Genomic DNA, 13,621 nt, shown 5'->3' with positions numbered 1-13,621 from the left:
CAAAAGTGTCCTTATCGATTCCTGAAACTACTAATAAGAGACTTTCCAAAGATTAAAGGTGTGTAAAAATGTAAAAACTTCACTTTTTGAAATGCTTAGTACAAGTGAATTTAAAGGGATAATTCACCCCAAAATTTAGAACAACTTGAGGGTGAGTAAATGACAGAATTTTCATTTTTGGGTGAACTAAATGTTAGGTGTAAGTTAGGTGCTGACATTTCTGTTCTTCATTGAGGCTTTTCATGTTTAAATGAAACTCATGAAAACTGATCCACCAGGTCTATTAGGTTTTGAGATTGTGTCGGTTCACCTGACCTGCGGCGAGTTGATTTTGCTGACAAATAATTGTTATCAGTACCTGTATCTACAGCTGTGACACAAGAACATGCTGAATTTCAGCTTTATTTGGGAGGATGCAATTTAAAAATGCATTGTAATTATGCTGCAATACTCTTTAGAGTGAACTGTGCTCCTATTCATTACGAGCAACAACAGGGACAGATGGGTTTATCAGTCCTACATCATTTTTCACTTTTTTCAGTTCGGTGTGGATTTCAGAAGCAAACTGTCACCCCAGATCTCCGTGAGTTACACAGAAGCTTTGATGCACAATACAGCAGTATTTTTTTTTTATAATAATGAAACTTCACCATATACAGTGGGATCCAGGAGTCTACATTGACAATCTGTGATTTAAAATATTAAAAATTTAAAAGAAAACAGATAAAATGTAACACACACATAAACACACAAAACGTTTTTGGATTGTGAAAAATGTCAAATGTACACAAGATGCTCTTTGAGTCATAATCGATTCATGCTGAATAATGGATCAACATGTTTTGTGCACTTTTTGACATTTATAAGGAAAATATTTGTTTAGTTAGGGAAATGTCAGACTTTTCAACCGTAGTCTATATATTCAATGACTTCCCTAAATTTTGGATGTGCAAGGTTTGTTATTGCACTCATAAAACTTTGATCGGAGTTGAAGGCTTTCAGTAAAAGCGTTTTTACACTAACATTTTTAATGCAAATCTGAGTTCATTTGACATTTTTGGTTCATTAATCTCATCTGAAATCGGGTTTCCGGATGCAATGTGCATTTTTAGCATGTTATACAGTTGCTAGGTTTTTCTGGGCAGTTTTAGCTTGTTGCAATGTGGTTGTTAGGGTTGCATGTTGTTATGCAATTGCTATGATTTTCTGGGCAGTTTTAGTATGTTGCAATGTGGTTGTTAAGGTGTTGTGTGCATTCTTAGAGCGTTATACAGCTTCAAGGTGGTTGCTAGGGTGTTGTGTGCATTTTTAACATTGTTATGTGGTTGCTGGGGTGTTGTGTACATTCTTAGCATGCTGTTATGTATTTGCTAGGTGGTTGCTAGGGTTTACTGGGTAGTTTTTAGCATGTTGCAATGCAGTTGCTAGGGTGTTGTGTGCATTTTTACCATGTTATGCAGTTGTAGAGTTAATAGGATGTTCTGGGTGCTTTAGCATATTGCTAAGTGGTTATTATGGTGTTTTTGTGGTGTTTTGGACATTTTTGGTTCATGAATTTGATCAAAAAGTGGTTTTTCGAATGCCGGTCCAAATTCAAGTTTGAGCCAGGCAACCAAATCACCATCATTGGTGAAGGTAAATGGATGGAGAGGTGTGGGGGTATTTTTTTTAAGACACTCACCTCAATGAAAGTTGATGAATTTTATTACCTTTCCATCTTCTTACCTCCTCACAAGGTTGCCGTGATTTTTGCACGTAGCTGCATATATTATTTACACCTCTGACACCTGATCCTGAACACTATCCTGCACAGCAGAGGTTTGTGTGGAGCTGTGAGAAATTCACATGTGTAGATACCAGACGCCTTGCCTATTTAATTCAATTGTTGGAAATTCAAACTTTGAATTTTGCATCATCTTAATCTCTCAATACGGCTTGGCTCCTTCCTTCAGTATGAGTGTGAAGAAAAGTGTGTAACACTGACAATTCTGTTGCTATTTTACTGACTAAAAAATGTAAGTCTGATCATTTTGTCATATCCTGTTTTGCAGGAAGTGCAAGCACTCCAGTGGTCTTCAATCAGAACGGAGATGCGCCAGGGCGTTATGACATCTTCCAGTATCAGATCACCAACAAATCAACAGCTGAGTACAAAGTTATCGGCCAGTGGGCAAACAAACTGCATCTTAATGTGAGTGGAAAGCATTTTCCGGTCTTCATGATGAAATCCATCCATGCATTCATGTTTCCATCCAGAATATAACAAAGTATGCATGTTCAAATCAGATATATTCAAGCATAAATGTTTGTTGGAAATCTTAGCTTTGCTGATGATGCATGTGACATGAATACTCTCAGGGCATTCATTACTCAACGGGATGGAAGATAAGCTTGTAATGTTTTATGCTTGGCCGCAAAACAAAATTAATGGAGCCAGAAACGAGCTGTGTTTTCATGGCCAAAAGCTCTCGCAGCAGTGTGGAGACTGAAGCTGTAGTTTTCTGATACGTGACAGAGAATCACAGCTTCTCTGGGCTTTGTGTCTGCACAGGTGAGTGGAAGGGGAAGTGGCCGCTTAGCAGAACTGTGATCCAGCCCCCTAGTTCTCTAAATCTCGCTTCTTAACTCATGTATCAAAATCTCCCCTTAAGCGCTTAAACAGATCAGCACTGGATGCGTTACAGAGTGCGGGTGATTTGCATGCAGCTCATTAAGGGCGACTCACTCCGGAAAAAAAAGACTTCTTTAGCCTGAAAGGATTGTGGCTCCGAACAAGGTTAACATTTATTTTTCGGGAAAATCATTTTCACAATCAATACACACAACCAATAACCGTTTTGCAATTTTGCTGTTTACTGAAAGATGTGCAGGTCACTTTAAAGGGCTCCGTTTACTTACTGAAACTACTAATAAAACATTCAATATGTAAATTGCCGAAGCAGTTATATTCTTTCCAGTCAGATGCAAAAGATTGAGGTCGTGTAAAATTAAATGCAATTTTGCAAAGCAAATACGAGTGGTGTGTGTCAGGGCAATTGCTAGTTGTTATGGGTGTTGCAGCCTGGTTGCTAGGGTGTCCTGGGCACTTAAAAAAAAAAAAAAAAAAGACGATGAAACAAGACTCAAGATTGCAGTGTGACACTATGTTGAACTGAGGAATCAAAATTCCATTGATCTTTTGACATATAAGAGGTCATTGTACTATAAAAACATCTTGTAAGTTTCAGAACTCAAAACCTTCTCTTTAGTCAAAAAACAGATTATATTGAAGCCAATCTGCCAAAACGACAGGTTGTGGAATGTGTCACTTTATGACGTGATAGTGTGGCTAAACCCCGCCTCCGCAGAAGATGATCAACGCCTGCTTTTACATCACTGCCTGTTTAGCTCCGCCCACCAATTCATGAATGTAGTGTAAATAATGAGAGAGGCAAACACAGGTCTACGCAGAAATCAAACGATAAAGATGCTCCGAAGAAGATGCTGTGCAGAGCCAAGTTTTGGAAAAACACAGTCTTTGCATCGCCTTCCTTCTGATCCCAATATTAGGAAAGAGTGGATGTACTTTATTTTTAATGATGTTCCAATCATTAAAGTAAGTAAGAACTCGTCAGTAAGAACTCGGTCCTTTGTTCACTTTATTTTACCGTGGAATCATTTACAAACAAGGCACAATTCGATACAGGATTTTCAGAAAGATTAAAATTAAAAGACGATGTTGTGCGACTATATTGGATCTGACAGTAATGTCACACCACACAAGTGTGAATAACTGTTTTTATTAGGTGGTCACTATTGCTTTATCTGTTATTGCAGATCGTTTGATATAGGTACTGAGTATGTATGCGTTTTTAACCTCAGCAGCGTCCATCTATAAAGGCTGTATAGGCTGTCAAACATACACAACTGTTAACTTCCGAGTCTACTATCCACCGCGCCTATTCAAACAGAGCGTTCTGATGAGTCAAAACAGGACAGAAAATCATCTATTACTTTTAAATTATGATGGTTTTGATGTAAAAAATGTATAGTATTATAAGTGGACCTCAGAGAACAGTACAAAAAAAAAAGGCAGTTCATGACCCCTTATGTTAAGACTTCACAATCAATAGCAGAAACAGTCAGGCATAAGTGCAGGTAGTGGCTTGTGGGAAATGAAGTCCATGACACAATGACAATGATGTAGAATGGAGTGCCCTCTGGTGGACAACCAGAGCACTCCATCTGACCATCGTTACACTAGGGTGGTCTGCGTGATTTTTAGTTTGTTGCTAAGTGGTTACGAGAGTAGTCTGGGTGTTTTTAGTGTGTTGCTAGGTGGTTACTAGGGTGTTCTGGGCATTTTAACATGTTGCTATGGAGTTTCTAGGTGGTTGATAGGATTCTCTGGGCAGTTTTAGCATGTTGATATGTGATTGCTTGGGTGTTGTGTGCTAGGTGGTTACTAGGTGATTATTGGTTGTCTTGGTTGCTTTTGTAAGCATGTTGCTAGGTAGTAACTAGAGTGCCATATGTTTTTAGCAGGTTGCTAGGGTATTTTGGGTGATTTTAGAATATTGCTATGTGCTTACTAAGGTGTTCTGGGGATTTTAGCATGTTGCTATGCAGTTGCTAGGAGGTTGCTAAAATTCTATGGACAGTTTTAACATGTTGCAATGTGGTTGCTAGGGTGTTGTGTGCATTTTTAACATATTATGTAGTTGCTAGGTGGTTACTAAGGTGTTCTGGGTGTTTTTAGCATATTGCTATGCCTTTACTAGGGTGATCTGATTGTTTCTAACATGTGGCTATGTGGTTACTAGGGTGTTCTAGGTGGATGCTTGGGTGTTTTGGGTGGTCACTTGTGCAAATGAAGAGCCCACTCCCAAATCTCGTTTATATTGCAATGTATAGATGTGCCTTCTTCATCGCAAACAATTATTATTATTATTATTTTTTTTTGCCTACCATATCAGGTCGCTTAAACAGAGGAACTGCACATCTCTTTTCAACAAGTCACACAGTTTGAGCTATTTGATTTCTTTAGCACAAATTATGTGGGACGAGCTGTGCTGCAACATTTAGTATTAGGGTTAGAGATTAGTTAAAATCCCTAACCCTATGCATAATACTGTTGTGTGTAAATGGCTAGCGTTGATTCTAACAGCGTTTGAACCTTAGAAACCCTTCTCACTCTCCATTACTGTGTCTTCAGGATGACTAAACCCAAATTAAACAGCTTAACTGTGAATGGTCAGTGTGGCTTTTGTTTCAGACAGAATGGAAAGAATCAAATGAAGGGATTTGGTCTTTCAATTATTCTTAAATACCCTTTTATGAGATAAGTCAAATTAAACTTCTGTTCATTTGCAAATTTTGTCTTTTTTTTATTTTAATGTGTCCCTTCTTTTTCGCTTCTCTAATTAAAGCCAATCTGTTTTTGCCAGGCATAATTTGTCTCAAGCATGAATAATTCATTCACGGCCATCTCTTTGCAGCAGGCAACAGTGAGAACCATAGAGCATAAGTATTGAGTTGTCCTGATTTGTCACGTGGATTGGTCTGGCAAAATCGTTTTTTACATCACTTTTCAAACTCGAGGTTTGTCATGTTATTTTTTATTTTTTCATCTCAAATGCCTCTGGCACAAGTTTGTCCCAAAATATATCTGTCAACAAAGTTGTGCCTGGGAGCCAAACTGAAGCTGCACTTAAAAGAGCAGCGTTGGCTTCTTATTTTCCACAGCTTCCAGGCGCTAAGGGGTAATAAAGTGATGTCTTCAAATATGACACAACCTACATCTATGTGGGTAATGAGACTTCCTTTGAATGCAGTTTCTAATATAACAGTACGCCTCTGGTCTTCATCTCTGACAGGGCTTATTATCCATTGCAATTGGACACTATAAGCTGGTGGACATGCAACCTTTTTAGCGTGTTGCTAGGTGGTTGCTAGGGTGTTCTTGCAAATGAAGAGCTTACTCCTAAATCTCTAAAACTTTGTTGCCTGGTGAAAATCATAAAATGACTTAGAAAAGTAAATGTACATCCATGCTCAGTTGGGGGACCAGTTCTCCAGTGGTCTAAATGAAGGAACACTGTGTAATATTGACATAGGTCCCACTTGGTCCTGATAATATAACAGTATGCCTCTGGTCTTCGTATTTGACAAGACTTTTTTGTTATCCTTTGCAGGTGGATGCCATGCGCTGGCGGACAGGCAACCCCACGCTTCCAGCCTCGGTATGTAGTGTGCCTTGCCAGATGGGTGAAAGGAAGAAGATCGTGAAGGGTGTACCTTGCTGCTGGCATTGTGAGAGATGTGAAGGCTACCACTTCCAAGTCAGCGAGTTCAGTTGCGAGTTGTGTCTGTATGAGCAGCGCCCAGACCGCAATCGCACCGGTTGCATCCCCATCCCGATCATCAAACTTGAATGGCACTCTGCTTGGGCGGCCGTACCGATGTTTGTTGCGGTTCTTGGCATCCTGGCTACAAGTTTTGTGGTGGTCACTTTCGTCCGCTACAATGACACACCAATTGTACGTGCATCCGGCCGAGAGATGAGCTATGTGCTTCTGACTGGGATTTTTTTGTGCTACGCCATCACCTTCTTGATGATCGCTACGCCTTGTTTGGCCGTCTGCTCCTTCCGAAGGGTGTTTCTGGGTTTGGGCATGTGCTTCAGCTACGCTGCTCTCCTAACCAAGACCAACCGCATTCACCGCATCTTCGAGCAAGGCAAGAAGTCGGTGGCTGCACCACGCTTCATCAGCCCTGCTTCTCAGCTGGTCATCACCTTCAGCCTGATCTCGGTGCAGCTGCTCGGTGTGTTCATGTGGTTCGCAGTTGATCCGCCACACACAGTGGTGGACTACGGCGAGCAGCGCACATCTGACCCCGAGAAGGCTCGTGGGGTTCTCAAGTGTGACATCTCGGACCTGTCGCTCATCTGTTCGCTGGGCTACAGCATCCTTTTGATGGTAACATGCACTGTTTATGCCATCAAGACCCGCGGCGTGCCAGAGACCTTCAACGAGGCCAAGCCAATTGGATTTACTATGTACACTACCTGCATCATTTGGTTAGCTTTTATACCTATCTTCTTTGGCACCGCACAGTCGGCAGAAAGGGTAAGTGAGATTTACGAAATCTGTAACTAAATGCACTGGTATTCACAATGTCATTGCAAGTACAGCCTTAGCTCTTCTCTGACTTCTGGTAGGAATTTGCATGAATACTACGAAGTGACAGCAATTTGCATATGGAAATATTTAATTAATTGGTTTATTTAATGTACATACAGGTCAGGGGGTGTGATTAACTACATTATTTTAATAAAAAACGCATAAGCACAAACAGAAAAAGACTGCTCCAAAGAATTTGAGTATAACTTTTCTTTACAGAAATTCATGTTTTTATTAAGAAGAGGCAATATGAATGTTTGTTTATGTGAGCTATAGGTTGCAGAATATTGCTCCAGGCTACAGATAATAACGTCAGCTGCTGGTTACCCTTTCACCTGACGCAGCAGGCGACAACCTCCAGAAAATTTAAGAAGCTTAAGGTTAAGAAGCTAACCTAAGGTAGCCAAAACCAGGGTTTCACATACTCTCAGACTGATAGATATTAGCCTCGGGGGCACTGTAGGAAACAGACAAATGGGTCAGAGGCGATCAGGTAGGTGGCGACTCAAGAAGCATCGCTGCGATATCTGAAGCTTGAGTGAGCAGGACTTGCACGAGTCTGGATAGTTCAGATATGAAAGATCAATCCAATCATTATTTACTCACCCTCATGTCGTTCCAAACCTGTATGCTGTTTTTGAAGCCCTTGAAGTATAATATCTATGCAAACAAGTTGTTCAGTAATCTTTTAAATGCTGAAACTCTAGTGTTTGATTTCCTTTCACAGTGGTTCACGATAAAAGCTCATTACCACATTGCTCTTTAGTCACATTAGCCTCTCACTGTGACTGCTACGCTTTGCGCTAGCCAAGAGAGACAATTATGGATATACCAATTATTCCTTACACTAACAAGCTTATTTATATTCTTATTTAACGCTAGAACTGTGGGATGGATGGCATTCTAATAACACAGACCCCCAACCCATCACATTACTCAAGATAAGAAAGCAACGACATGAATCATTTGGTAAGAAAAAAAAAGTCACTTATTGAAAAAAAAATGAGCAGATCTCATTGTCACGAATAACAAAACATGGCCTTAAGTCTGTATTTATTGAACTATTGTCTGATTGGCAACCACACCAAGCGAAAGGACTTCATAATTGGTTCGTAATGAAAAAATGACTAGCCCTGAATTAATATCTTTACAAAGAGTCAATGTTGTATTGGCTGCAGCATTTGTGAAATTAACCACAGTAGAGAAGTAGATAAAATCCCTCCGCCTGTAAAATATGCTTCCATTATCAAGAATGTGCTTTGGTTAATGCTTCAAAAATCAATTTGTGTGGATTTTCATTGCGGTGACTATTACCTCTCCATTTTACACTAGCATAAAGATATCAAGGCTGATATGATCTACTCTCCTGCATTTGAGAATGGTATCACCCCAAAAACCAATACGTGCACTTTGACATTTCCAATGCAGAGACTCTGCAGAATCATAAAGAGTCAATAAAGTGCTGCATGAACAGCGGGCAATGTACTCACGGCTCCTCAGGAAATCAATGCCTTCCAAAGGTGACTGGTTAAGATAATCACGCCACATATCTGTAGAATCAAATTACGGGTCTCGCATAAATCACTGGCAGATCATTTTATTGGGTTTTGTTAAGTTCACCGTGTGACCCGATCCTCATTCGGGAACTCCATACGTTTCTCATATAATTGAAATGCATGGTAAATTGATTTAAGCTTGGGATATTTTTATTTTTAAAAATTTTTTTTTATGAAATTTACTTCATATAGATGTTTTTGAAGCAAATGAGCCACAATTTACATTATTGACAATCACGGAGATGCCATTTTTCCCCATACAGGGCTGTTTTTGTAATTGTAAATTATTAGTTTGATTTGTTTACAGAGTTTTTTTTTTTTTTTTTTAAGTCAAATTGATTTAAGCTTGGGTTACTTCGATTTTTTTTTTTTAAGTTAAGTTTACAGTTATGGAGATGCTATTTTTCCCCTATACAGCGTTGTTTTTTGGTAATTATACATATTTTTTTGAGGTTGGTTTTGCGTGTTTGCATGTAAAGTAAATGCACGTTTCAAGTGGATCGTGTGTGAAATACATTATATTACAACATTATCTGAAAAATGGCAAACGTTCTTAGTAAACGCATTTCTGTTATGGTTCATCGTATGACCAGATCTGCATTCAGGAAACCTAATGCGTTTCTCATATAATTGAAAAGCATGGTAAATTGATTTGAGCTTGGGTTATTTAGATTTTTTTTTAAGGTCAATTTTGCTTTGTATTGATGTAATTGAAGTGAGTGAGTCTCTGTAGAACAATATAATGCCTGTTAGCCAAAATTTACATTATTAACAGTCATGGAGATGTCTTTTTTCCCCCCATACAGCACTGTTTTTTGTAATTGTAAATTATTTGTTTGAGGTTGGCTCTGCATGCTGCCACAGCGTGTAAATGCACGTTTCAAGCAGATCAGTGGGTGAAATACATTGATATGCACAGTAATATTACAACATTATCTGAAACGTGGCAAAGTTCTTAGTAACCGCACTTCTGTTATGGTAATCCTCTCGTGGGTGTAAGCATATTCTTGCTTGAGCGTGAAATATTCTACTATTTTTCTGTCATGAATGATGTTATGAAGATTTAAGTTTGCATAAGCCTGAAATAACACAAGCAACTTGCACCTCCCACGCAGTAATTTCAATTACTCTATCACAGACACCGTACCTAAACTGGATCTTTAAGTGACATTTCAATGTTTTTGTTTCACTTTAGTGTCTTTAATTGAAGGCCAGCTTTGTTTCCAATTAGTTCTGCCACCTTTGTTCTTCAAGCTCTTGTGAATCAAAGACTAAGTGTTTGGTGGTGTGTTCTTCATAAAACGATTTTATTTACAATCTATTGTCCGTATTTAATGCCATATTTCACCTAGGAAATAATATTCTGCTCTTTAGATCCTGTAAAAAGAAATTCCACCTTATTTAAACCTTAGAAACATGCTAGCCAAGGCTGTTGCTTCTTATTTGTAATATATCCTATCTGTTCGGGACACACATACACACCTCCCTCACGCTATTTCTCCTGCTGTGTAGGATCATGCTGTTCAGAGTGGAAGTCGTATTACCTCAGATTAGATAAGCTTCAGTTACATTTGCCCTGCTAATATCATCATGCATGAAGGCGAACCTTCCACAAAAGGCACTGGTCATAATTCATCCTCCCCAGCAGCTTCAGTAGATTATTTTCCTGCCGTTCGAGAGAGAGTGACCGCCCAGGTCCTTAGTGTGCCACGCATTGTGCTATTAATCATGGGACATCTGTGTGCAAGGGAAAATCGCTTCTGCTGCCATGACAATGTGCTAAAGCTAATGCAGCAGAGAGAAGACGCCATACAGAAGAGGAATAGAAGCTTAGCTCAAGGTAGAGTCACAACAGCATTAAATAAGCCGAGGATGAGGTCAGCTGCAGCCGTACAAGCAACACATTAGTTTGAAAAGCGATTGGCTCTGATTGTACGAATGCTTTCTTTATTGCATTCGCTTGCTTTTTCTTTCACAGCAGCCTCACACTGAGAAACAAGTCACTAGAAATTTTTCCCGTGCACCACTAGAATGCCCCTCAGTGGCCAGATTTGCGATGTACAATATGGAAGTAGGTATACATGCAGTATATATATATATATATATCTTTTTTTATATATATAATGTATATAAAATATATAAATTGGTAACAATTTACAAGAAGGTCTCATTTATTATAATCTATTTAATACAATTGTTCAATGTTTGTTCATGTTAGTTCATAGTGCATTAACTCATATTAAATACAACTTTTAATTTTAAGGTGCTTTCACTCTTGGTTCGATTGCCTGGTCTGAACCCGAGCTCGATTGCGCCCCCTCCTCATGCCCCCGCTGGTTTGTGTTCATACTGTATTATTTGGTTCCAAACCATGGTACATTTGTGTCATCAGAGTGGCAGCTGTTTACCCCCTTTACTAGGTAACGACTATGCAGAAGACGGCAAAATGAATGGATGCCTGTTCGCTTCATTTTTTTTTACTTAGGATTTAGAAAATTCTGATTCCTTTCCAAAGCGCCAAAACAGAATGGCACATGTGTCTATTTGTCATGGCTCAAAAGAACGCGGTAGTCAATTTCTGCGAGCAGAAATGAGATATAAATATTTTCTGCTGCAGCACATCAGTCACACTTTTCAAGAAAGTGAGTGAATAAATGCATAAATACACAGTTTGACCAATCCATACATCATTAATAACAGTTTACTTCCGAGATTAAGTATGATTGCTTTCAAATCAGAAGCGAACCGTACCAGAGTTCGCATGAACTGTACCCCAGCCCAGACCACCCTTTTTAGGCAGACTTTTTTTAGGTACGGTTTGTTGGTGCGCACCCGAGTTAAGAAAACAGCGCTCACATTATCCAATCAAACCGAACTCTGGCATCAAATGAACCCGGGTGCACACAAAAAGTGCTACTGTGAAAGCATTTATTTGTAAATTAACATTAAAACTAATAAATTCTGTAGAATTACTGTTCATTGTTAGTTCAAGTTAACTAATATTAACACATAATAACAAATTTATTTGTGATATTTTATATGGTCAGATATATATATATATATATATATATCTTTGATAAAGATATATATATATATATATATATATATATCATCAAATATGTTCCATGAAGATATGTTGTAAATTTCTTACCGTAAATATATCAAAACTTAATTTTTTATTAGTAATATGCATTGCTAAGAACTTCATTTGGACAACTTTAAAGGTGATTTTCTCAATATTTAGATTTTTTTGCACCCTCAGATTCCAGGTTTTCAAATAGTTGTATCTCGGCCAAATATTGTCCTGTTCTAACAAACCATACATCAATGGAAAGCTTATTTTTTTCAGCTGTCAGATGATGTATAAATCTCAATTTCACAAAATTGGCCCTTATGACTGGTTTTGTGGTCCAGGGTCACATATATATTTATATATATATTTGCACACAAAGTACTATTTGACTTGTATTTTATTTGTTGATTGTGGTTGCATAATGTAAAGTAACATTTAAACTAACACGTTGATAAATATACAGCACTTCTGTTCAAATATTTCACTTTGTGTTTGTATATTATGTGCAAATAATCTTTCTGGATTGATTTCCAATTGAAACTGAGTGTTCAACAAGAAAAAATGTAGCTTTAATTTATTAGATCATGAAAAGTGTGTGTTACATGCCTGACTGGCACCAGGTGTTTGCATGGGTTGAGAAATATGAAGAACGCTGATGTCAGCTGAAAGTCGTTATAGCAGCATAGCAGGTTATTCGATTTTGATGAAAGATTATAAACAATTGCATTTTGTGTTTGAAATAATGTGCGTCTATGAACCATTCACAGTAAAACAAGAAATGCTTTTGAGGGTTTCCATAGTTTTCTCATTAAAACACAACCAAATCACATGAAAAGCTGGCAAAGGCATCTGGAAATAACTGAAGCTTTAAGAAGCAAGCTTTAAAAACAGCCACTGAAATGTGTTGATGGCACACAGGAAATCATTGCTAAAGTGATGTTCCCATGTACAGTAACTCTCTCATTCACACTCAAACACATGCACAGTTTCCACATCACACATTAAAACACATTGATTTTTTTCTTGTGGTCAATTAGCCAAATAAATGTTTATTGAACAGGAAAAATGACACTAAGCCATTGGTGCAGTGATGCTGATCATGGCAGGATGTCAGCTCTATAAAAGCATTAAAGACGCTGTCTCTGTTAAAGAACTCAGTCTGACAGCATTCAGCAGTTCAACAGCTGCCATTTCTATCAGGACACTGAGGGGATTTTCTTTGGATATCGTGTCACTCAGAAGATTCACGAACATTCAGACATGCCCTCTCATATTTTTGAGCAGATGTTGAAAATATTTGTATTGTCAATTAAGTTACATGATTAAATACAACATTCAAATATGTGGGGTCAATACGATTTATTTAATGCTTTTGAAAGTCTCTTATGCTCCCCAAGACTGCATTTATTTAATCAAAAATACAATAAAAACAGTAATATTGTGGAAAAAAAGTGCAATTTAAAATAACTATTTATAAATATTTATTTAAAAATAAAATAAATGTAATAAAATAAAATTTTGTAGTATATAAAAAATATAATAAAATAAAATAAAAATTATTTAAAAATAATATAAATATAAATATTCTATTTTAATATATTTTTAAATGTAATTTATTCCTGCTATGCAAAGCTGAATTTTCAGCATCATTGCTCCAGTCTTCAGTGTCACATTATCCTTCAGAGATCATTCAAAAATGCTGATTTGCTGCTCAAGAAACATTTCATATTATCAATGTTGAAAACAGTTGTGCTGATTACTATTTTGGTGGAAACTGTGATACATTTTAATTTTTTGTAACTATTTAAGTGTGTGTGTGTGTGTGTGTG

At 37.8% G+C, this 13,621-nt stretch overlaps 1 protein-coding gene across 2 annotated transcripts in view; it reads left to right on the top strand.

The window, feature by feature from the left end:
- The window catches only part of LOC107656388 (metabotropic glutamate receptor 8-like), a 187,518-nt gene that overhangs the window by 161,730 nt on the left and 12,167 nt on the right, over positions 1-13,621 (top strand). For both annotated transcript variants that reach the window (XM_016444233.1, XM_016444232.1), the window contains exons 7-8: positions 2,052-2,191; positions 6,174-7,109. In XM_016444233.1, coding sequence (XP_016299719.1) covers positions 2,052-2,191; positions 6,174-7,109 — 1,076 coding nt within the window. The remainder of the gene's footprint in view (positions 1-2,051; positions 2,192-6,173; positions 7,110-13,621) is intronic.

This window comes from Sinocyclocheilus anshuiensis, unplaced genomic scaffold, assembly GCF_001515605.1.
Source record: "Sinocyclocheilus anshuiensis isolate Anshui unplaced genomic scaffold, SAMN03320099.WGS_v1.1 scaffold183, whole genome shotgun sequence".
NCBI classification, from domain to species: domain Eukaryota; kingdom Metazoa; phylum Chordata; class Actinopteri; order Cypriniformes; family Cyprinidae; genus Sinocyclocheilus; species Sinocyclocheilus anshuiensis.
This window is presented reverse-complemented; position numbering and strand designations above follow the sequence as displayed.